A 25644-nucleotide genomic window follows, 5' to 3' on the forward strand; every position below is an offset into this window, starting at 1 on the left:
GAGGATCGCATCCTGTATTCATTTGCCTGAGATGGTCCACTTAAGGAAGAGTAAACAGATGCAAAGCCATCCAATTCACCGTGCCCTTTGCTTACCCATTTTTCATAAATATTATGACTATCTCCTCCTAAATAGAAGGCAGAAAAGTTGCTAGGGACGAAGGTGGAGGTGAAGCCAAATCTCATTTTGTTCCTTTTGCCCGTAATGAGGGACAGTACTTTCGGGTTTCTTGTATTGTGATTTCAGTTAGAGAAACACCGCAATCCTCCCTCTTCTTCACAGCAGTGGAGTTGGGATCAGGGTGACATCTCAGTAGAGAGTTTGGCAACGTGCTACAAGGTATAATCAAAATGGTGTTTGGTGTGTGTTTAAGTTATTTAAAAAATGATTCCCGTGAAAGTCACACTGCCATGAATCCTTCTTAAAATCCTCCCCCTGGCTTAAAACACACTCACTCATTACTCCTGCCACTTTCTGAAGCAGTACACTCGTTTGTGAGTGTGTTTATGAGGCATGATCAATAATATGGTGAATGTTCCTGCCAACTTCTATTCAGCGGCAATGCAGGCTGGTAAAATATTACACTTTGCACTCAGCCACTTTATTTATTATTAGATTTGGCACCATGCAACTTCTGGGTCTTCCCCAAAAGAATAAAAAAAAGGTAAATGTTTTGAATCGATTTAGGAGATGAATATAACCACAACCGCGCAACAACAGACACTCAGAAGACTTCCAAAACTACCTCCGGAAGTGGCACAAATGATGAAATAAGTGAATTTGTTTCATGGGTGGTTTGGGGGGTGCTTTTAGGGGGAATCATGGCAGTGTGTCTTTTACTGTCATAAATTTTTAAAAATTTAAAATTCACTGTATTTTCCATCACACTGCTTAGACCCTCAGCTTAACCCACTTGCTTGTGTAAACCTGCTGACCTGCATAGAGGGCCTACCCCACAGCATTCACAGGGCAGGCTTTGTCCTTGTGAGGACTCAGTTGGGTCAGAAGTGTCACTTAAAGAAACCTTTGGGGCCACAGATACAAAGCTCACAGCCCTCAATCAACTTATTCCAACAAAGCTGACAGATACCCTGATTTCATTAGTCTTCTGCATCAATGGGTGGGTGTAGCACCCAGGAGGATGAGACAAGGGGGTGCATTGGCTGCTTAAGAGAAGATTTGGCTCAGAATAGCTTCCACAGCCAAGAATACAAGCTTATGCTCTTCGACTTCTGCCACTAAATGACCAAAGCCCTATGAAGCCTAAATCTCCACTGTGCGGATACACACACAGTTTGACCTCATGAACAGGAAGAATGCCAAGCTAAATATAATGAACTGACTCATAAATTTGGAAGAAGGCAACTCTCTGCTTTCCATAGGAGGGTTCTCCTTGGTTTCTAGTACCAGTCCTCATATTAGCTGGTTTCCCTTTACCTTCACAGAGTTGGGACTCAACTCAACTAAGTCCTCATGGTGGTGACCATAGGAAGAATTCTTGGAGGATTCATGTGTATGATTTTGTGTTTTAACATTATGAACGAAAGAAAGAACTCTGTGAACACAGAGCAAAGATAGAGAACCATGAAACTCCATGCCCTCCAGGTGCCAATTGCTAACATTCATTAATTCTATGTATTTCTTATCAAATGAAACATCATTGCCTATAGAGGTCCTCAAGGAATTTAGTTTAATGGAATGATAGCAATGACTGCAATTAGAACTTAATTGTGTTTATGTAAATATGCTTAGGGGAGCCTTGATAGCTTATGGTTGCTACGTTCACCCAGAATTTTGGCCTGTATTAATTTGTACTATTATGAAGAAAGAGTTTGTTAATCAAAGATAAACTATCCAATGATTTTGAAGTAGCAAACTTCAAATTACGGTAGGATAATGAAGCAGTGCAGTGCACATATATAATTCTCTACTAAGTAAGACGCTTTCTGTCTGGCCACGCAGGAAATCTCCTTATTGAAAGATTTATTTTTAATTTTGAGCAGCTTCCCAGCATCACCCTTCACAAAAATTAAAATAAGGAGATGGAATTGAGTCCTAATCTGCCACCTCCTAGCAGGATGCACACCATGGAAGAGAGGAGGGAAAATCATTCTGTTACAGGAATTACCTGTGTACTTTTCTGCTAATCTAAGAAAAGGTATCTATATTTTTAATAAAATCTTTGACTTTTTTCTCTCTTTTATTTACTTTTTTCTCTGCTCCAGGAATGTTTCTGCACAGCTTTTCGTGTTTTTAGTATGTTTTCTCCATGCTCTTTAGACCTGTGCGCCTGATATGGGTTCATATCTCTTGGCTTGGGTCCTGAAGTACACTACATGAAGAATCAGGTTGAAGCTTCCACCTATAAAATCTGTGGGAGCAAAGCCCGGGCTCAGCCTGTCTCACAAGGGTTTTCCTCTGCCAAATAAAACTACTTCAGATGTCACCTTGCGAAGTGAAATCCTCAGTAGTTCTGATCCTACTTCTAAGTCAGTCAAGAGACAATATTCTGACATGTTTGTGGAGAGGCCAAAAATGTAGTGAGGATACTGATGGGGACATAAACTAGAGGCTCCAGGGAAGCACATATCGTTCCGAACCACGAAGATCCTTCTAAGTCACACAAGAGAAGCACCAATGTGAGGTTCTGGGGTGTGTGTGGTCTTCACTGATAAAAGGTTGGCTACTGCAGAATGCTTACAAGGTCACTTTAAGGAAAAAAAATCCTACTAAATTATTCTTGTCTTTTAAGAAAAAATGAAACTAATGATCGCTGACAGTGTTCACAATCTAAAAGAGCAGAATTAAATGCCAAAAGCCAAATGAGCTGTTCACACAATATATTGGAAACAACTGAGGAGTTCTCAGTAAAATTCACTGTTCCAGCCCCAGTTCAGAATATTCCCAAGTCTTCAGTTTAAAAAAAAGTTTTCTTTACTGCATCAAATTCAATAGAAAACGGAATGTGTTGCTCTGGATAGGACTCCAGAATACTTTTCACTAAAGGATCAAATAGTACAGATATTTTCCTTAACTATATGGGGTACATCTCCCGAAGCATTCATTGAGAATGAGGTGTCATTCCAGGGAATAGGATTGTTGGTAATTTAATCCTCTTGTAGTGATGTTTGTCACAAAAAGCATCACAAAAGGATAAATCAGGCTGTGCTCTTGCTCTGTTTGTCTATCTGTCTCTCTTTCCCTATCCTTCTTTAATGTTTTAGAAATATTAAGGGACCAGCAATGGCAAACACGTGATATGAAAATTTTTTCAGGAAATAAATATAGATGAGAAGATCAGGAACCAGAGCCTCTAAGCCAGATTTTAAAAATATTTGCCATTCGGGATTTTGTGATAGTTCTGTGATTAATTCAGGAGAAACTTCAAAAATGGAAATTCTTTCTTGTTCTCTGTATTACACAGAAGAATTAAGACATGGAGTGTATCAGGCATTCCCTGATCCCAAAGTCAATGACAGATTCAACCATAAAAGTGGTTGCAAAATTAGTGTTAAATTTAAGGCAAATTCTGTTAGTGACACAAAATATTTTCATCATGATTCTAATAAAGACCCCTATTGATAATTTGTAATACATTACATTCAAGAAGATCAAACTACAACTCCAAGTGCTTCTGTGAGAAAATACCAGTTTAGCACTGTGTATTAGTAAAAATCAATTTCATTATTCAATACATAATCTGTAAGTGCTGATGCGCAGCCATGAACTTTGTGGTTAACGTGGCAGATATGAAGCCCAGCAATGCGTAGGTATGCTCAGTAGAGTTTACCCTCTCCCAGTCAGACATTGTCAGATTCTCCATTTTATCTCGGACACCTGGTACCGGACATGCTATGTAGTTAGCATCCCAAAAATGAAAACAAAAAAATCCCCAAACAAATTAATATTTGCTAAATCAAAAATGTCCAAGTATCTTTTATATTACAAAACAGTTTCCATGTTTATAATTGGTTCCACTTCACCTGCAGAATTTTAAAACCACAGGTGATCACCATAAGCCCTTTTCCCTATAGAGTATCAGATCATGAAATACAAAGGATTGGATTCCTACCTGCTTGGTTGGTTGTCACAGTGACAGACACTGATTGGTCTGGACTTGGGTTATACTTGGACACTCCATTCACGGCCCAGATTTCAAAAGTATAGTTGGTGTGTGCCAGGAGGTCAGTGATGGAGACTTTGGTTGTTTTCAGGCCATTCTGCTGTGGGGTATAGTGGACCCCACTTCCACAGGGTCGGCACTTGCTGGGGTCTCCAGCTCCACACTTCTTGCAGACCACATTGTAAGAAATGTCCTGACGGCCACCTGTGCTCTGAGGACTACTCCATTCCAAGTTCACTGATGTCTCATTGACATTTGAAATCAAGTTGAGGGGAGCAGATGGTGGGCCTGGGGAGAGAAAAACATCCCATCACACCAGGAACTGAAATATATCCCTCTGGAATCTCTCAAAGTTTGCACTATTCTCTGTAGTTCCAGGAAGCAAGATGGGCCCACTTAGCAAAGAAAGAAAAAAGCAGAGAAGACAACAACAAAAAAAGATCTCTTAAAAGAACAATATAACAGTATGATAGAAGCCTGTTAGCATCAGTGTACTCTCTTTCCTGTACACACAAACCCAGCATCAATGTCCACCTGGAATTGTGAAGCAACACTACAGCAATGAGCCCCATGCCAAGGTATTCTATCTCTTTGGCACGAAAATAGCATAATTTACCCAGTCTCTATCTTATCTTCTGAAAAACGGGAACATAAACATAATTCCAGTTTCCAGCACTATTGTGGTAATTTACTCTGGTAAATTAATAGTTATAAACCTCATTGGAAGACAAATTATGATTCCTGAGAAAAATATGTTACCAATAGCAAATGTTATAGCTTGTGTCTAGATGTCCCTCCAAAGCCTCATGCAGTCAAGCAGGTGTTTAAGTGGTGACTGAATCTAGAGTTTGTGACTGATTCATAACGCAGTGCTGGGATTAAGGCTGGGTGATTGCTGGATCACTCCACTGATTGGATTGACGCCTTCCTAATCCTACCAGTTTGGATAAAAAAAAAACAGGGCAGAAAGAAACTTTTCCCCACCTTTTTCTCTTATTGCATTTGCTGTTTTTCTACTGCCATGAACTGCAGCCCCTCTGCCATTGCCACCCTGTCTATGGATGAAACCTTCACAAACTGAGAGCTTATAAATAAACCTTTCCTCCTGTAACTTTGCATGTTAGACCAAGACAGCAACTTAAATGAAAAGAAACGTACAAATGTGCTTCTAGAGTTCAATATGGAAGTTGAGGGTTACACTGTTGATAGCTAATTAATAGGAACTACTTTAACATAGTTGGAGAGATATCCAAGATACAGCTGTTGAGATAAGGCAAGGGACTGTTCAGGAGACCAAGAAAACTCCTTCAGCCCTTTAACTGATTGGGGCTGTACTGGGCCATTTATAAACATGCCCATTTCTACTGATGTCAGTGTCTGAAATAAGAATGGTGGTGATAATTATCATGAAAAGCAACAGCTAATCGCTAATAGCATCATGGTTGGTTTAAAAATAATGATAAAAGGTAACAATATAAACCTTTTATACACCAAGAACTTGTGACCCAAATTGCTACCAAGTGGAAGACTCAGTTTGGGAGAAGGAAGAAGGAATTTTCTTGGTCTAAATTAGTTTCAAAGACACCTGTAACATTCAAATGAAAAATCTTTAGACAATGTGACAATTGACAGCTCTTTCTTTCCTATTTTGATCTTCCAAGTGAAGAATCAAAATAAGTTTCAATGAAAATCTGCAGTTTCTCAACCACGATATCTACAGAATTGCTGGACTACTGAGGAGGAATGTTGTGAGAGAAATTTTTACACATCTTTCAGGCAGAAGAAGTTAACTGGGGCTTGCATGAGCTCGATGCTTTACCTAGTCAACCACAATGTCACGTATGGTTCCAAAGTACTCACTGAGAGAGAACTGGAGAAAGTAACCTATGAATAAGGATCCATATTCAATGTGTATCAGTTCCTTTGCAGTGATGAATGGAGGCAAAGCATCTTGTTAATAACATTTCATATCTCCCACCATACAGCTTAACTGCAGACTTAATTTGAACCCGGCAATAAACAGGGTTTCCCAGTGTCCCCTGAGACTAATTACCAACAACTTCTCTTAGCATTAAGATTGGTTCTGTATCCTGTGTACCTTAATAGAAAAATCTTTAAAAAAATTTAACAAAGTGCTGTAAAATCTGTATTAAATATAAATCCTACCTCACTAAGGTTCTCACAAAGAAAATATAAATTTCTTTCCTTGTTTAGAGTTCAAGATTGTATTTATGGTCTTTAGTACAGGGGCTGGAATATATGAGGATAAATAACTGGCTTTTGAGTAAATGAGGAGAGTTACTTAAAATCACAAACTCTTGAACCACATAGGATGTTAAAATCCTTTTGTCAAATACTCTCATTTTTTTTTTTATTGGTAGCAGAGATCGAACTCAAGGCCACGCGCTTAAAAGGCAGGCACTTATGCCACTGAGCTAAATCCCCTCTCATTTTTAAAAATAAAGGAATTGAGAACCAGAAAGAGGATGTGGTAATATTTGAAGCTTATCAATCTAATTTGTAACAGAATTTCACTAATTCCCAGAAGGACAGCCACCAATCCTGAACTCCTTCTACTCTACCATGTGTTCCCTGTTGAAGTTTGAAGCTAGGAAGCCAGGATGCCTGCGTTCAAGGCTGTGCTAATTCTGTCATGCTTGCAGCCATGGTGACATCTGTCACCAGTATGCAACTGATGCTGGCCACTGTGTGGCTGTGAAAGTGGGTCAGCCCCTGGTTCTTATTTTTCTGTGACTTCCAGGGTTAAGTAAGAGTGACTCTGAAATCCATTAACCTCCTTGCCAAGGTTCTTGGTCCACTTTCACATGGGAAAATGTGACACGATGAATCAAGCATGGCAGAAGCAAAAAGTCAGTCATTAGTATGTAGAATCCGGTGCGGTAGTATCTAAACAGAGAAGAAATGGAGCAGAAAACTACACGGTCACAGGACTCCGAGATACAACAAAACCACGTGGAAAACAAAACACAAAGATGCTGCAGGGAGGCTCTTGGTGCAAAAACAAGTGCCAGCTTGTAACAGTCTTCTTACCTGAGCAGTGATATTAAAAGAAGTCCTAGAGGGTCAATGCGCAAGGAAGGACTGATACCAGGACGAGTTCAAGCTCACCTCTATGCCACCAGTGGTTTGGACCACTGTACTGCAGGTGTTTTATGCTCTGCTCTCGTGGAAAATGCGGGTTATAGGAGAACAAACTAGCACCTACAAACTGAACTATGACAAGGCCAGAAGACAGAGGAGAATATGAAGTAAGCAATGTGCACCCTGGATGATTATATTCTCAGGGTTTGGGCCATGCTTTACAAATTAAAGTCGTAGTAGAAGTTGTGGTTTCTTTAACTCTTGCCAATTAAAAGATGATAAATGTGTAACAAGTGTGTTTCTCATTTGTAGTGAGAACCCGTCTCTGCCCCAGAAAAGAAAATGTTCTGTTCTGAAGAAAATGAGAAAAAAATACGCACTTGCATGCAGCCCAAAGCCAAGCTGGGTTCAGAGTTATAATTAACAGCCACACCTTCAAACAATTAGTTGCAGCAATGGCTACAAAAGGGGAAAACTGGCATTCTGACCCAAGTTCTTTCAGTCAAGCAGCTAAAGGCAAAAACCTTAACTCTTAGATTATTTTCTCTTCCATTTTCATCAGGCCTGTATCCCAATGTTTAGGAGCAATTAAACTTCTTACAGAGCAGCTGTCTTTCTCATCAGCAATATGCTCACCTGAAAGTAAGTTTCCAGTTTCAAATTCAGTGCGGCCTGTGTGCCCATGGGTTCCAAGCCCGTGGATCCAACCAGCCCATTTAAAGTATTTCTTTAAAAACTGCATCTGTATTGAACATGCATAAACTGTTTTCTTACCTTTATTCCCTAAGCAATACAGAGTAACTATACCACATCTATGTTGAATTAGATATTATAAGTAACCTAAAGATGATTTTAAGAGAATAGGAGATGGGTGTAGGTTATGTGTGAATGCTATAACCTTTTAAGCAACTCAGGCATCCTTGGGTTTTGGTATCTAATACGGCTCCTGGAACCAATCTTACTAGACATCGAAAGACAACTCTGTAAGGTTTACAACCCAGTGAGATAACTGTATGAGTTGGTCTAGTTTTCTAGTTTCCATGCCAACTGACAACAAATTAACATCCATCAACTTGAGGAATCTGGAAGATTAAGGTTTTATGCTTTTGAATCTATCCGCTACTAGCCTGAATATAAGCTGGCAGCATATGCTAGTTATAGCATTGCTCCGTATTTCAGTTCCTTACTTCTATGTCCTACTATGTTTGTGGTACCTAAAGGTGCCCTTGCTTTCTATCTCCAGTCTACATGCTCTTATCCCAGTGTCCAGCTTAGAGAAAATTCAATCAGTGTTTGATGGGTCTGTCCATAAAAGAATGAATGAATCAATCAATCAATAGAAAATGAAAAAAAAGCCCTTGAATGCATTTTAATACCTACCCACCTCTAGTGCTACGAAATATGTGAAAGAATGCAGACTTCTCTGAGCTAAATCTGTACTAGTCAGCTTTTCACTAAGTTTTATTAGCATTAAGCCTATAAAAGATGATCTGAGTAGGATGATAAGTTCAAATTCTTCTTAGTAGGGAAAGCTATATCAAAAATTCCTGGACACTTCTGTTGGGTGGTACTGGGAACTCATTCATTCATTCATTTATTCATTCATTCAACAACTATTACTGAGTATCCAGTGTTTGTTACTGATGGGGGGGGGCAAGAAAGAGTTAGAGAACTCATTCATTGTTATATTTTCCTTTCCTGATCACTTTCTGGATAGTAGAAAGTAGGGTCAGGGAGATTAGAGGAAAAGTTTAAAGGAGAAAGAAATAAAAATATATATGCATTGGATATACCTACTACCAACCTGACAGGCACCTGCTCTGTCCTGTTTTTATAGATTGAACAACCTGTCACCGACAGCTGGGATGGTGAAAGTGGTCTCTAAGAATTAAGATTTTGTCAAGTGGCAATTGGCTATTACAATTTTGCCTTCTCCACATTGATTTCAGGTGATGGTTTACTTAGGCATGCAGTTAGGAAGGAACATTCCAAAGAAAATTATTTCTTACATTTCCAAAGAAGGTTGGCATTTTCCTATTACTGTCTAGAGAACTATAGATTTTTCCCCTTTAAATATATTTTTATCATCAAAATTAATCTGTCATTTTACAATATAAATTAATCAAATATTGAAGTATATTTAAGGAGAAAAATATTCTTCCTTTACATTTTGGATTATACTTATGAATCTCCATGGCATTCACATATGTACAGGACTCTCTCTCTCTGCATATCCCAAGAATGGGGTTCACATGTTAAACTGTTAAAGAAAGTTTCCATGTTTAGAATGCCCTCAACATTTCCTATATAATTCTGTGACACAGTTAGTAACTGTATTACCAGAAACAACAGTAAAATGCAAGTCTTTTCTTTATGAATAGAACAAGGTTTAGCATACATTCTTTGTAAAGAAATTTTACTACCAGATAGCAAAATCCTTTAGCCTTTATAGGCCATATGGTCTCAATAGCAGCTATTCAACTCTGCCATTGTATCTTAAGCAGCCACAGACAATGCCTCAACAAATGGGCATGGCTGTGTTCCCAAAAAACTTTGCAAAATAGATAGCAGTTGAAATTGGCCTTCAAGGACACAGTTTGCCAGCAAATGCTACAGAAAATGAGATGAGCCCCTAAGATATGGCGTGGTACCCTCACAATTTTGTACATAACCCTAGGGATTATGTGTACTCTAAGCCTGTATAAATGGCTCAGTCGAGGATCTCATGATTAACATATCTGTAAAGCCCAGGTAACAAGGATCGGTTTTAAAAGCCCCAGTTACCTTTATTTGCATTGACCAAGAAAGAACTCAAATGCTGAGATATGATGGCAGATTTCCTGAGTCTATCATTGATTGGACTGAGATATACAATGCGGACTGAGATATTGTGGATAAATTAAATGAACATCCATTCTGTTGGATGGTATGAAATATTTTCTGCATTACACAGTGGGTACTGGTGAAAGGTGTTACAATGGATAATTATTATTTTCTAGTGGAATGTCAACTGCTATTCACTTGACAGGAATTTGACAGTATGAAACCCAAAAGAAACTATAGTCGGCTTATAACAGGTGCAAAAGGACTATTATATCATATCCTACCATAAAACAGTTTATCCTATACTGTATCACAAAGGAAATCTTAATGTTCTTTAATCAAATATGTATGTGCTCTTCTATGGGGAATGAAAAACTCCTGAAAATGAGCCATACCCTATTCTAAAGAAGTTAAGTGACTGTGAAGTTTAAGAAAGGTAATATTCCAAGCATGGAAGAAAATTCTAGTAATTCTAGACATCTTAATTCACCCTTCCCATCTTTAATGTGAAGTTTAATTCCTGAGTAGTTTAGAGTACACTTGGTGGATTGTATGAGGATTTAAAGCAATCCTTTTTGGATATCTCAATTTGTACATGAGCCAGAAATCTGCATGAACCTTAATAAGGTCATTCAAAAGCCACCAGCTACCCCTGAAGCTAAGTAAACACATAATGTGTCCAATGTGAACAGCTATGACAAGGCCCATTCCATGGAAAGCCCAGGACCACAGCTCCTGGTGTACCCTACCAGCCACTTACTAGTTGGAAAATACACTTTAATTCCTTGGGAAGCAGCTGAAACTGCGAAAGATAGAAGCCTGCTATGATCTTTGGACAGAAAAGTGAATTTCACAGAAAAGGAGATACAACGTGCCACATAAACCTGTAAATTCTGTGTCTTAACACAATCAGAATTTAAGTGCTAGCGACCCCAAGACTCAGAGGAAAATTAAATAAGACTCACATGCTAGCAAGACTTTAAATGTGTAACTCAAGTACTTCAGATATGCCACTTGCCTGGACTTCCCTCCCCGCAAACCCAGCATCCTGCTGCTCCTAAAGCCTGCGAGGCTCCCTTCTGCTGCCCCCCCTCGCCCGGCCACAGCACCTTTTAATTTCCTTTCCGTAGAGATCTTAAATTTCTTATCTTATTTATTTGTTAGTTATTAGATTCCCAATGCAACATAAGTTCCAAGAGAAAACAGATGTTTTTCCTAGATTATAGAGATACTCCCAACTCTTACAACAGGACCTGACACCTGGAAGATGTTCAGTGAGTAGCTTCTGAATAAATCTAAGAATGAAAATTCCTTAGTCAAACCAGTTCCCGCATTGCAAGCATCACTGCCATAACATGTGTGGATGTCACCAAAGCTGAGTGAAAAGAAAAAATACCCCAAGTCTCCAACCTAGGCAGGGAGATAGCTGATAGAAAGTCTAGAAAAGCTGGGCTCCTGTGACATGCATATTCTAGAGCTATTACCAGTTTTTAATACTTAGCTGACTTGTAATCATCATTTTAAAATTCAATGCCTGAGCAACAAAATTAATTCTAGATATGGCAAGGAGCATCCACCAAGAGCCTAGGCGGAAACATAACTCTTCAATGATCAATTTCTTAAGCACAAATATCGCTCCACTAAAAAACCACAGCCACCAGTACAAGACATTATTTCTGAGGAGGCAATGGCTTAAGCCTCCAATTCTGCTTCATAAGGCCTCATAAACCATGTTCAACTTTTGGACTGTCAATAATACTTCAGTGTCTCAGCTGTAAAGCCCTTCAGTCCTCCAGATAAGCTTTTGCTGTTAATCTCTCTCCAGCTGAAAGACAATTACAAGGCAGAGTAAACAGTTGGGGGGTATAAGTTTTGACTCTGAAATAAAGCCCCTGCTTCCCACCTGACAGCTGTATATGTGGCCACCGCTAATTGCTTTCTCCAGCCCCTGGTGTCCAGAGTCAGTTTACATAAAGGCTGCTGCTCAGGGTCACCTCTTCTGAGATATATGAACAGTGCACAACCTTTTATCACAGCAGTTTGTGTATCTTAACAGTGACTAGAGCCAAACCAGCCTGTCCATTACTAAAAACCAGAACCATTTCGATGCATCCATCACTTGTCCATAGCTTCCTACAGAGGTCAACTTGTTTTAACCACTGTCTGTTTTTCTGTTATTTCTATTTTACTATCCTCCTCTCCAGGCATTTTCTACCTTTTCTTTCCTAGATGTATTAATTAAACATTTAATGTCTTTAGATTAAGATGAAATAAATACTTGGTAACTTGTCACTTGTGCATGAAGACACTGTAATATGAACGGTCAAAGAAAGTAAGATGGCCATTTGCTTGAGAATTAAGTCACACGTTAATTTACATTTTTCACACAGCACTTTTTCATACCTTATCTTTAATTTAATCCCCATAATAAGAGCAGAGAGAAACATACTAATTACCCACAGCAATCTGATGACCACTAAGATAAAAAAGTTTCATTCCTTTCAGGGAGGCTAAGGATCAAAAGTCCACGCCCCTCCTGGGTAACATAAGGATTTAGGGAGACCTTGTCTCAAAAAAGAAAAAACAATTTTTCAAAAAGGTTAATGATGTAGTTCCATACAAAGGCTCTGAATTCAAACCCCAGTACCCTGCCCGCAAAAAAGAAAACAACAAACAACAGGAAAAAAGTGTTAACTTATTTAAATTAACATGGCCAATTCATGCAAAGCCTCAATCAGCAATTCTGACTCTTGACTCTAAAATTGAATGATCTTTCTCACAGAAATAGAAATGATTCACAGGACATGATAAGATTAACTCTGAGTTCTTTTTTAAACAAAGTTGAAAATTTTCAATACTCTCAATTCCTTTCAGAGTTACACTTCTCTTAGATCCCTGTTGGCCTTAATAAAGATGGTCAGTTAGCATCATCCTGGCTTCTGCTGTTGTCCTGGCTGTGCTGTATTCCCTGCTGGGCTGCTATCTTTCATGCAGGAGGGTAGATAGGAGTTTCTGATAAAGGTTCATCCCATGGTAAGAAATCATAGGAGGGGTAAAAGCAACAATCACATCACTGCAACAGGACTCTCTACTCAGCTCTTCCTCCCCCCGGGGTTTTAGGTGGCAGGTGGACCAAGAGTCAACTCCCAGGGAAAATCAAGATTGGGATAGCAAAGAAGATACTGGTTCTCACCCCAGGGGATCTCAGAAAAATGTATAATTGATCCTGTTTCAAAGAGGCATGCTGTGAACAACCGCTGTCTAACTTCCCTGAACAGTGTCAAAAATGCCATTCAGAAATGCTGGGCCTTGGCTGATGACAAGCCACTCTTAATTATTCATGGTGATGGAGAAATTGTGATAACCCGACTAAATGGCACTGGTGGACTATTCAAGCCTTTCACTCGGGCATGCATTACTGTTCCTCAGACTTACGCAGTTTCAGACAGAATCCACATTTTAGTGTTTATCCCTTAATGAAAAGTGGGTTGCAGGAGAAGAGAGAATTAGAGCACTGTTTTTTTTTAAACTGATGAGATCATACCTGATCTTTATACAATATCATGCTTTTAAATTTCATAAACAAATAAACCACAGATAACCAGGCCAGAGTCTTATCTACTGTATTCCATTTATGGCACACCTGGCAATGGTTGTCCTACCTACTTAGCTGTCTCCAAAAAAGAATCTCTGGAATTACGTTGCCTTATTAGTGGTTAAAATGCTAACACAATCAGAAAGAAAGAAACAAGGATGTGATTTACTCACTCACAGGCTGGTGTCAGCCCCTGGACTATGGAACTCTAAGGAAGCCATTGAAGAACGAAATGGATTGAAGAGGCTGCGTCTGAATCCTCAAAATGTCTTTGGTTGCTTTGATCAGTTTGTAGGGTCCAGCGACAGGCACATTCGCCAGCTTATCACTGAATAGCGGGCAGTGGGACCATATGTCTGAACTAAAAGCAACCATGTAATCTGGCAACGGGGAGTTGATGTCATAACTTGGGTTTTCGTCCTGTGACAAATGGAATGTAATATGAAACTATACCATTACAGTGCAAATTTGATAGATGACATGAAATAAGAAATTCCCCTGGAAGCCTTCGACTCCAGACTTTTCAATACATATGTGTTCACAAAAATGATTGATTGTGGGGATGATGAAATAGCTAGAGATCAACCAATGGTTCTTTTGAAAAGCTCTCATTAATAATACTGGGAATCTGGGGCTTTGTTCTGACTCTTCCAGGAACTAGTCTTTCACAAGGACTAACTGTGCTCTCCCTGATTTGTTCCCTATAACACACCCTTCCCCCACCATACTACTAAGCTTCTTCCCTCTCCAAAGGAAAAAGAAATATGCTTTCTGCTGGGGGAAAAAAAGTGCAGTTTACTTGAAACTGAAGGCTGCCTTTTATCCTATGGTTTATACATCAAAGCCTCACTCTAGACATCCTTCCCAAATCCCTGAGCCAGACTGTTAAGCATGTAAATCTTTGGGGGAAGAGAAGCGAACTGAACGTCAGGGGCACCTTGAAGAGCTTGTTTGAAAATAGATGTGAGATTCCCCAAATTAAAACACTTAAAAAGAAAGAAAGAAAGAAAGGAAAAGGAGTCTCTTTTCTTCTGACCTTGGAAGCAAGTAAGGACAACGTTATTTTAATTTGCATTCAGATTTTAACAACAGTCACACAACACCGATGGGATCCATGTTGGGTTTCCACCGAAGATTGCTCATCATTTCATTATGGTTCATTATGTTGATAACTGTCAGAAAGCATTAGGAGTGAGGGCTGTGAGTAATAGAGCCGAAATGGTAATTTTAAAACAATACACTTCTGCAGGAAATACAGCAGCGCACTAAATTCAATTAGAAAAGGCAAATGTAAAGACAAGTAAGTGATGTTTGCTGTTTGGAGCCAGGCGATTTATTTTCTTGATAACTTAAACCTATAGGAAGCTTTCTGAAATCAGGACCTTTCCGCATAGATCTTGGTAAATCTGCCCTCCTTAGCGCTGAGCTCTGCCTGTGGAAATTGTCGTAAAAGGTGTAATTTTGGAATATTTTAGGCCACATCTAAGTATCCATCAATCACTCTTTGTTTGGTACAGTGGATGGGATTATTCAAGGCTGTTTACTTGCAGACTGATGTGTGAAGGCTCCTCAAGTGGGCCTTGAAGAATCATAACTTACTGAGTAGTCCTAATCATGATGCTCCAACTTGCATCTAACAAGTTAAATAAAGGCAAAAACAAAGGATAGATTTCCTAACGAAAAATGTGGAAAACTTCTCTTGGTAATGGTGCTAATCAAAGGCAGCAAAATAAATTAGCTACTTCTCTCTCTCTCTCTCTCTCTCTCTTATTTATTTTTTTCCTAAGACAGGATCTCACTATGCAATTCAGGTCAGCTTTGAAGTCACTATGTAACCCAGGCTGGCCTCATACTCAGGGCTATCCTTCTGCCTCAGCCTTGGGAGTGCAGAAATTACACCTGCCCTGCATGCCTGGCAGCTAGGTCTTTTTAGTCCTACAAACTTAATGACTACCTGCATAAGGCATTTTTCTCAAACATCTTGAAATACACTAGGAAATTAAAAAGTTACCTTAAAGATAGTATTGCCTTGACTTAGTAGGTGAAAAGAAGCCTCTTCTCACTACAATCATTGGACAAGCAACTAAAATATTAAGAAATTAAAAGTCTTCCTGTTCTTGAAATTAGTGGATCACTCCCTCCCTGCCCCCCACCCAGGTGACCACCAGACTACATTCCAGACTAAAGGAAAAGGAAATGGAAATGGAAAGAGGGGAGATCTGGAGGAGAAAGGTGTTGGGTATCTGCCTTTAAAGGACTTTAATTTCCTTAGCAAAAATCACAGCAAAATTCTTGCTAAGAAATGACTCATGAGCTCCAAATTTTTCCACCAGTCCAAATGAAGTCCTATGTGTATATAGAGGTAATTTGTGCTGAGCTACTTGCAGTCTTGACAGAGAACCCTGCTGATTTTCTTGACTATGACAAAGGTCTGAGGCAAGCATTTTCATTTTTATTCTCTGCCATTAACCAGGGAGGACTCTGAAAGAAAAGAACCACAAAACTAACACCCAGAAGATGCTTTAATGCTTGTGTTATCCAAAAAAGTTTGGAGTTTCTTCCTAGGGAAGGCAAAGGAAGTATTTGATTTTCACTAAGGGAGAATGTTTGGAATCCTTGAAATATCTTTCTAGAGTCCCCAGGGAGCTGAGCAGGCTGAAAGTTACCAGTATGAAAGAGTCAATACCCCAGCTCCTGCACCTTCAAAGAAGTGACCCAAACCCTTGGGTTGCTCTACCCATTTTTTTTTTTTCCGTTTTTTTTTTTTTTTTATCGGTACCAGGGATCGAACTCACGACCGCCTGCTTGCAAGGCAGGTGCTTATGCCGCTGAGCTAAATCCCATTAGTATTATCCAAGAATGTGCTAGAATTGCAGATCTCTCACCTGACTGTGGTGTTACCAACCCTTACGCAATTTTCATGTAATTTCTATGCACGTTAATTAAAAAAAAAAAAAAAAAAAGTCCAGTACTGTCTCCTTTCTAAACAGATAGGGGCTATTTTCTGGAAAACATTCCAACAGTGCTCACACTAACATATCTCAGCAACTCTCGCTGGAAATCTTTCTCATCAACCTCACCAGTGGCTCCACCAAAAACTCTCCTCCAAGTAAAGTTTACTTATTAAATTCTCTACAATCCTTTGGCAGTGTGGATGGTGTGAACTTCTAGGCATCTCCTGCTAAATTAGCTGATGGCCCTAGTATTCACCTGGTCTAATCGTTCTCCAAGTGAACAAAAACTTGATTTTACAAGCCAGTGGAGCAGAGTGTCTCTTTGGCTAGAAGAGTGAGTCTCGGAGAGTGTGTTTTATTTCTTCATTAGTGCGCCGTCACAGTGAGCGATCGCTAAATGCAGGACTGCATAAGAATGCTGGGGTTAAAGACAGCATAATGAACAAAGAAGGTGCCTGATTATCATGGCTGTCAGCACAAGGGAATTGGGTTTGTCACCTGGCTTAACCAACTGGTAAGAACTGATTAGGGGCTGAGATCAGTTTGAAAGGATCCCTGATGTTTATGCTCCTTCCCATCCCCATATCTTGTCAGGAGTCTGATAAAGCAGGGGCTGACGAGGTTTGTTCTGTGGGTTATCTGCACAAAAAGTTCGTGGAGACTCCTACTGTCTCCATCACTGAAATGTCTACTACAGCGCTGGCCAAGAGAACTTTCTATGATGATAAAAAACAGACTGCAGTGGAGCTGCCCATGTGACTACCGAGCTTTTGAAATGTGACAAGTGTAAAAGAGAAACTGAATTTTACACCCAGAGTCCATAACTGTAAATGTCAACAGCCTCATGTGCCTCATGGCTACCATACTGGACAACACAAGCTCACTAACAAAACAGGAAAGGGGGAAATCCAGAATAAGAGATTGATTCAAATTCTGCTGCTTAACTTACTCACATGAATTTCTATTAGCAAAGTATGATCACCTCCCTGACTACTCCTTTCTCAAAAGAGGTCTTGTGAATTAATATTACAAGCTTAAACATGATAAGAAGAATTCAACTCTATAAAGAAGTGGTCTCGACCCTTCACTGTACATGGGATTAATGGGCTAGTTTCTGAAAAATCGATGTCTAAGTTCTACCTCCAGAGATCCTGTGGCGTACTGGGGTGGTTGGGTAATTTAATTGTGCGGCCAAAGGCAGAACACACTAATAGAGAGATAGTGAGATGTATTCACGCTGGAGACGGTTTGGAGATATGGAGATGGTTTGGGGAAGGAAATAATCAGCTGGTGATAAAAGTGGAAGAGAACAAATATTTATTAGACTAGATGTGATAAAGTCCTTAGCAAATGTTTTCTTATTTATTTTGTAAAAAAACAATTCCAGACGTAGAGAGTGAGAATCCATTTTACAGATAAGGAAACTAGGGCTTGGCTTGGTGAGATTAAATTACATCCTCAAGATGACAAGCGTGCTTCGTGGTTGGAGCCAAGGCAGTAGGACTGGCGAGTCTGGGGGGGGGGGGCTGTCGGCATGCAGTTCCCTCTTCACTGAGGGACGGGTGGCAATCAGTAGGGTGCAGCATGGGCCCATGCATAAGACTCTGAAACCAAACGGGAGGAGGAGGATTCTATGGTAAGAGCAGGAGGGCAAGGGCCACCTCTGACTTTGCTGTCTTCATAGACCTTTGATCCAAGATTCAAAATGTCACCACTCTTCTTCCCTTCACCTTATTAAAAACAATCCCAGAATAATGCAAAATTTCCTTTTGGTTTTAAACCTTTTTGATCTATTTCTGTGCTAAAAGCAGTTTTTCTTTTCATTTATATCATCAGTGTAAAGCCAAACTTTTATTCCTACAGACATATACAATTCCAAAGGCTCAGTGACTGCCTGGTTATTACACATCAGACAAATGATTCAGTGTCACAGGCATATGGTGATTTTGGAGCATCCCTACAATCCCAAGGAACAAGGTGAAATAATTAAGTGATTGGCACATTGTGCTGGAGAATGCTAACAGAATCATGAGCCTGAAAAACACTGGAGGGAAGAGCCACACCATGTCATCAAAAATGAGTTCTATGACATTGATAGCATGGAGGAGGCTTTATCTGTATGGAAAATACACAGACTATGTGGTACAAAAAAGGGCAGCTCTCAAAACGTCATCCAAAAATACTTTCCCTTGAGTTCATTATTGTACCCTAAACTCCCACCACTGGAGAGCTGTTGGTAGCAGATATGAATAGAAGTAGGAAGCTCATTATTAATCTATTTACATATAATAGAATATAGCACAAAATTATTTAGATTGGGGAGGGCGAGAAGGTCTGGGCTTGCAAAGGCCAAAAGAAAGTAGTGACCCAGGGGCTGGCGATTAATCTCAGCGGCATAAGTGCCTGCCTTGCAAGCGCGTGGTTGTGAGTTGGATCCCCGGTACCAATTAAAAAAAAAACAAAACAAAAACAAAAGTAGTGACCCAAAGAAAGTCCTTAGTCTGTAGAAGGAACAGAAAAAGGAGGAGATACAGAACATAACCCATTGCCTATTCAGGTTACAGATAAATTAACCCTCTAACCTCCTTCACTCTGCAAGTTCAAGCTTGATCTGATCCCAGAAGGTAGACAGTGGTCTGCAGTGTGTTCTTTAAGATCACTGAGTTGCCAGCTACCCTACCTACCAAATGAAAAACATCTACTTTACATGTGAACATGTGATAAGATTTATAGACGGTTCCTACTAGGCAACCTGAATTTAGTTTAAAAATTAGCATTAGGAGCAGCAGCAGCAGCAATAGCAATAGTAGTTATAATAGTCTTGTCTCTTACTGCAAAAGCCAACCCAGAAGGTATGGCAATTTTAGTACAAGTTTGGGATGATTCTGAGATTTCTCTTCCTACTCCTTTTATAAGAGGACACCGGCTTGTATTAGAATGGCAGTCTCAACCTCTGCCAAAACAGAGCACACTTCTATGTTCAGTGATTCTGTCCTGCAGCAGCCAAAATGGAGTATATAGCAGTTAAAAAACAAAATAGTATTAGTCATATTGACGGTAAAAACCAAAATGTATCAGTGAATTTTACACAGCATAATAGAAACAGGAGGCATTAAATACCAACAGCTGTTAGGGGAGTAGAGGTTGAATATCTGCAATCCAAACACCGGAAGTCTAAAATGCTCTAAAATCTGGTATTTTCTGAGCACAGACAGGACAACATAAGAAGAAAACTCCACACCTGTCCTAATGTGATGGCTTGCAATAAAAGGCAGGCATTCTAAAAATACTGTATAAAACTACCTTCAGGATATTTGTATAAAGACAGCATGAAATAGAAATGAATTGCATGTGTAGACATGAGTATCCACAGGATATTTCGATGCATGGACACAACTATTTCCAAACCCAAAAAGTCCTCTATTTAGGACGTTCGGTTCCAAGCAATTTGGAAAAGCAATATTCAACTTGTACTGCTATTAACTTCTACAGAAGACGTGGTGACATCACCAGCTATGGAGTCATTCACCAAACAGTGGGATGGAAAACAAACCGAAACCATGAGATGTGTGATGTCCTACTAGGCCTAACAGAAACAGAAACAGGAAGCAGAGACTTCACCTAACACAAACACATGATGAAATGCCTGGCCCATCATCCCGTCCTGGCCAAGGTCACAGCCACCGTGCTGCAGGGCCCGGGAAGCACAGGTCACGGGCGAACGGCTGCACTTAGAAACACAGCCCAAATAATGCACGAGAAGAGATTCTCCACTCCCCTACAGGCTAGCCCGGCATTTATTAAGTACCTGTCATTAAACAAGCATTTATTAGGATCCAGTCCTAATTGTTAGGAATACAGGACTATGAGGTGTCACAACAAGTCAAGCAACGACCTTGGTGCCTGCTGAGCTGTCCCCTTCCAGACTGAAACCACATTCCCAAACGCTGCCCTCTACCTGTCTCTCCTACAGCTGTTAAGCTCCACCAGGTCTTTATTGTGACGGTAAAACTATTCATAAGTTCCGATCTCTGCTCTAATTACACTGTCAGACAAGCCCTGAACACTCCAGCTCTACTCGGCACAACAACTGTACATTTAGAATGCAACCGGAAACAGTGGAGATGAGATGATCCTTTCTTTCACAAGCATTTTCCCTATGATGACTGACAAAGGGCTTGTGCTCGATCCCATTTGCCCTCTGTGCAGTCAACCAGGGGAGGACCTGGCAGTGCCCTGCTCAGTGGTAAGGAAAGCTGCTGGCATCATAAAAACGGTAGATAAGCAGATGACTTACGGGTACAGGGCATGGATGCAGCATCATTGGCAGCTCTGAAAAAGCCTCGGTCACAGGTACACGAGGTGGCTCCTTCCCAGACAGAGTAGCTGTGAGGTGGACACTTGGCACAGGTGGCATCCGTGGAGAGAGCCTTGTAATACCCAATTTTGCAAGCTACAGGGAAGAAGGGAAAAAACACACACAAAAATATTAGCCGCTATGAATACAGTGAAGCACAATGTGAAGCCATCCCCTTGATTTAGAAAACCCATTTTTTGTTAATCATTGGTGATCATCTGGTTTGACACACAGAGAAAGCAAGCCAAAATTATCAGTTCATGACAGGTACTCTTGAAGGGTCATTAAAATTCCGGGTTTGGTGACAAGGGGACCCTGGAAGACACTTTCTTAAAATTCATGGTTTCACGCAAATATACAGGGACCTTTTATATAAATTTTCTTGTTTAATCCTTATAGAACTATTACTATCATTAACTTAGAAATGAGGATGTGGTGGCACATGCCTCTAATCTCAGCATTGCGGGAGGCTGAGGTAGAAAAATCCCAAGTTAGAGCCCAAGCTGGGCAATTTAATAATCTAGTGAAAATCTTTCTCAAAATAAAACAAGCTTTAAAGGCAAGAAAATTTAAAGGCAGGGGATACAGCTCACTGTGAAAGCTCTTGGTTCATTCATTCCCTAGTACAGAGAGGGACAAGGGGAAGAAAGGGGAGGAGGGCGTGATGGGAGAAGAGGGTGGAAAGGGAGAAGGAGAGGGGAGGGGAAAAGACAGAGAGGAGAGAAGAAAAGAGAAAAGAGAAGAGAAATCCTAACTTTGAGCAAGTAATTACTGGTATACACCACACGTCTGGTGTCAACAACCAGCTTGGGTCCACAAGGGTCCTTCCCTCAAAGCCTGTACCCCTCTAAGCTCTGGAATCTGAGAGCATGGTCTTTAACCATCCAATTGGACACACATCCAAAATCTAACAACCAAACTGCTCTATTTCCTAATTACAGCTACAGAGAGTAGAACCAAAAATCTAACAAAACTGACCAAATACATAAAAGACAAGAGTTTGTAAAGTAGGGCAAAGTCATAAAAACAACTAATTGTAGATTGTGGAATATAATATGCTAAGATTGTTTTAAAGCTCAGCATATATTTTGTGTTTATTTTCAAGTTAATAAAACCCTGCTGTCTTTCTCTCCCTCCATTTTACAACGCTGCTCTCCTGCGGTGTATAACACCCCCTGCCCCAGCAGACAGGGTGGGGACGTGGTTCTACACACCTGACGCTTTCCATGACTTCACCTTTACAAACATCACACTGACACTGCGAGCTGCTCTTAGTAATGTGGAAAAATTCAATAATGCTGTGAAACCTCATACTAAAAAAATAATTAATAGGCCTGGCTCCCTCCTTTTTTCTTCTCACAAGTGTTCTTCAAGATCACCTCTCAAATCTGTCCCAACCTAAAATAAAAACTGTCCACCATCAGTATTAACATTATAAAGGTAAAGGCATGAAAGTTATCCTAGCAGGAGTTAAAAAGAAAAAAATTAATTACCCCCAGTCTTCCCAGGGTGACTCACCCTAGAGCATCTCCATTTTTTATGACCCAAGGAGGTGTTTATATTGACAAAGCCACCAGCTGGGAGAAGCCATAGGACATTGCCCATAGATCTGACCATCAAGAGATACCAAGCAGCTGGCGATCTAGCACATTTATAAGTAGATCAAAGAGATCTGCGACACGCTTTGTTTCTCTGGAGGTGGGGGCCACCACCTCTGCAACACTGAGTCCCAGAAGACTCCTCCCTCTCTTGAGCCTCCTGTTGACATTTCCCTCATCAGGACTCCATAATGGCAAGTAGAAAGGGGGTTTAGCGGAAACTCGGAAAGGCACACAGTAACTTCACTCTCATTAACTAAACTTGTTTATGGAATTTCCTTTAACGAGCCAAAATTTTATGATGTGTGGAGCACCAACAATAAAAGTGCTCAGAGATCAATCTCGCCCTTATTTGCTTTCGTCTTTCACTGGACCGAAGCATCTTGGAAAAACAAGTCGCTCCAGTGACTAAGATTTATGTGTCTCTAGTTAATTCACATTGCATAATTAGGGAAGGTTCAATATGCAAGGAAGTTTTGGTCATGCTTATAGATGGCCCTTGGGTTCCCATTAAAATCAGAAAGGCTGGTTTTGCAGGTAGAAGCACCAGAGGTCAAATCTGGTCTTCCTACATCAAACACAAAGAGCCCAGGAATACAGACACAACCCCCCTGAGTTCCACCTGTCACTCAGCCAGTCAAGGTGGATAAGCAACTTGAAGCAATTCATGTTCAGACTGCTAAGAAGGTACAGGGTATAAAAACAAAAAGTGCACGTCCCCGATTGACTCTTTGATTTCATCAAGCACCAAAACCTAAATATCACACAGTGCAATTGAGAGATTAATGCTGACAAACATTAGCCAATACCAGATGAATGCAATGGAGAAGGGCACCTGCAAATAGCTTGTGAGGAAAAACAAAGGCATTGCTGTTGGCTCAGTTGCAATATTCTTCCAAGTCTAGTTATTTTCTACTTTTAAAAGGCTTTACATGCATGCACAAAAATTTGCACTGGAAGGTGTTTCTCTGAATTTGTTAATCAAAAATTAATTTGCAAGTTTTGTACTTTTTCCTGGTTTTTCTAGAAGGTAGTATTATGTCACCAGGAATAAATACACATGAATTTGCTTGGGAAATAGAGAGCTTTTTAGCCATTTGGGAAATTGAATGCTGTTGTTATTTTAACATGCCATTTTTGCTTATTTTCCCCGTCCCCTTTGCTTTTATGAGCACGAACAGTAAACACAAAACTGTCATTGTGCTATTCTCGACAGCCATCACTACCCTAAACACGTTCTTTTGTCTTCAACTACATTAAGACTATGTTATTAATATTTCAGCATTCTTAGAGAGAGGCACTCTCAAAATAGAGTTGTGGCTTTTCAGAGACAGCCATTTTTACTGCCCACATTCAAAATGACCTACTAAACTGATGCTTCAATACATTTCTTGGCTCCGCGTGCCTCACAGGCTTCCCATATTTGGTGCATGGATATGTAGACACATATGCATTTATTCGTGGATTTTGCATCTTAAAATTTTCACCGTCTCGTTCTTTCTAAACAAAACCCAAAAGATCTATTTGGCATAACAGGCACAAACATGTGTTATTATTTCTCATCTTTCTCTTCTGGTGAGATCTGTGACACTATATTGAATGCTAATAACTTTATAAGCAAGTCCCAAGTGCTTCCTCAAGAAGTGTTTTTCTGCTGTCCTCTTTCCAGGGGTCGGGCTGACATGGGGTCTGTGTGGGCTGGCTCTGCACTAAACCTTCTGACTGCGCCACTGTGGGGAAATCAGTTCACTTTAGAAAGCAAACTTTGCACCCAGTTCCTGTTGCTTTCCTCGATTACTCTCTGCTGACATAAAATATAAGAAGTAGACTGAGAAGGAAAAGAAGAAAAACCCTTTTCTTTCATCAGTTTAACAAGGTTGATCCTAGGATCCTCAGGAAAGCCTCTTTGTAGAATGTGCAGCTGTAACTACTTTTGGCTACATTGCGTCATGTTTTTTAAAGCTAACACAACATCTAGATTTTGGGGGTATGTGGATGTTAGTGCATGGGGTTGTAATGTGCACTATAATCCTAATTACATGATTCTTTTTAAAAATAATGCATGCAGATCATTAATGTGATTTTCTTCTTTACAGGAAACACAGACAAGGTATCATCAGATTGTCTTCCAACTTCATTCGCAAAGTAATGAACCATGTAAAAGCAGCTAATAACAGCAAATACCAAGCACCTACTGGGTATTTATGTGCTTCCATGCATTATTTTATTTGTCATGGTGCTTCCATGAACTCGGAGCACTGACACTATTCTCATTTTGCAGATGAAGGAATAGAGGGTTTTGGTAACTTTCAAGGTTAGATGGTGATGAAATAAAGCATTAAACTCCAGCATGTATGATCTTTCACAAGTTCTGAAGCACTGTAGTTAGGTAAAGTTCTGACCTGCAACCGGAATGTGACTCGGGGGTATTGTAAACGGAGGTGTGGGCAGCTGGAGCGGTGGTCTCCACTTCCATTTGCCCCCAAATCCCCAACCCTGCTGGGTGCATCCAGTATTGATGCAGGCTCACTTGCAGGGTGGTACAAGTGACAGGGACAGGTCACCATCATCCAGAGATCTTTCACCCAAAACCAAGCTTAAACCAGGCATGGTGGCACACTCCTGTAGTTTAAGAACTTGGGAGGCTGAGGCAAGAGGATCCTTGAGAAAGTTTGAGACCAGCCTGGGGTACAAAGTGAGTATAAGGTCAGCCTGAAGTGCATAGCAAGATGCTGGCTCAAAAAGAACAGAAGGAAGGAAGGAAGACAGGAAGACAGGAAGGAAGGAAGGAAGGAAGGAAGGAAGGAAGGAAGGAAGGAAGGAAGGGGAAGAAATCCAGCTTAATGTATCTCTAAGAGTCAGGTCAATTTCCTTAAGTACAATGTCTCTATCAGAGTCACTAAGAATTTCTGTAAATGGCTACTTTTGGCTAGGTAGCTAATATGTAAAACCTAATTTGAGTTAAAGTCCACACTAATGGAGGGTTAAAAATTACCTTCCCAAGTAACAAATTTATGTTTTAATAGTTTCCTGAAGGTCGAAGTGGAAATTCCAACAGTGATTCTTCAAGGGGAACATATATATATGCAAAC

At 40.1% G+C, this 25644-nt stretch overlaps 1 protein-coding gene across 2 annotated transcripts in view; it reads right to left on the reverse strand.

Annotated features, from left to right (window-relative positions):
* The window catches only part of Epha4 (EPH receptor A4), a 132303-nt gene that overhangs the window by 50550 nt on the left and 56109 nt on the right, over positions 1-25644 (reverse strand). For both annotated transcript variants that reach the window (XM_005001035.4, XM_003463990.5), the window contains exons 4-5: positions 20895-21050; positions 4073-4411 (exon numbers count right to left, since the gene is read on the reverse strand). In XM_005001035.4, the coding sequence (XP_005001092.1) occupies positions 4073-4411; positions 20895-21050 (495 nt within the window). The remainder of the gene's footprint in view (positions 1-4072; positions 4412-20894; positions 21051-25644) is intronic.

Source organism: Cavia porcellus, unplaced genomic scaffold (assembly GCF_034190915.1).
Source record: "Cavia porcellus strain 051 isolate PalLab524CR breed Dunkin Hartley unplaced genomic scaffold, mCavPor4.1 scaffold_1, whole genome shotgun sequence".
In the NCBI taxonomy this organism is placed as follows: Eukaryota; Metazoa; Chordata; class Mammalia; order Rodentia; family Caviidae; genus Cavia; species Cavia porcellus.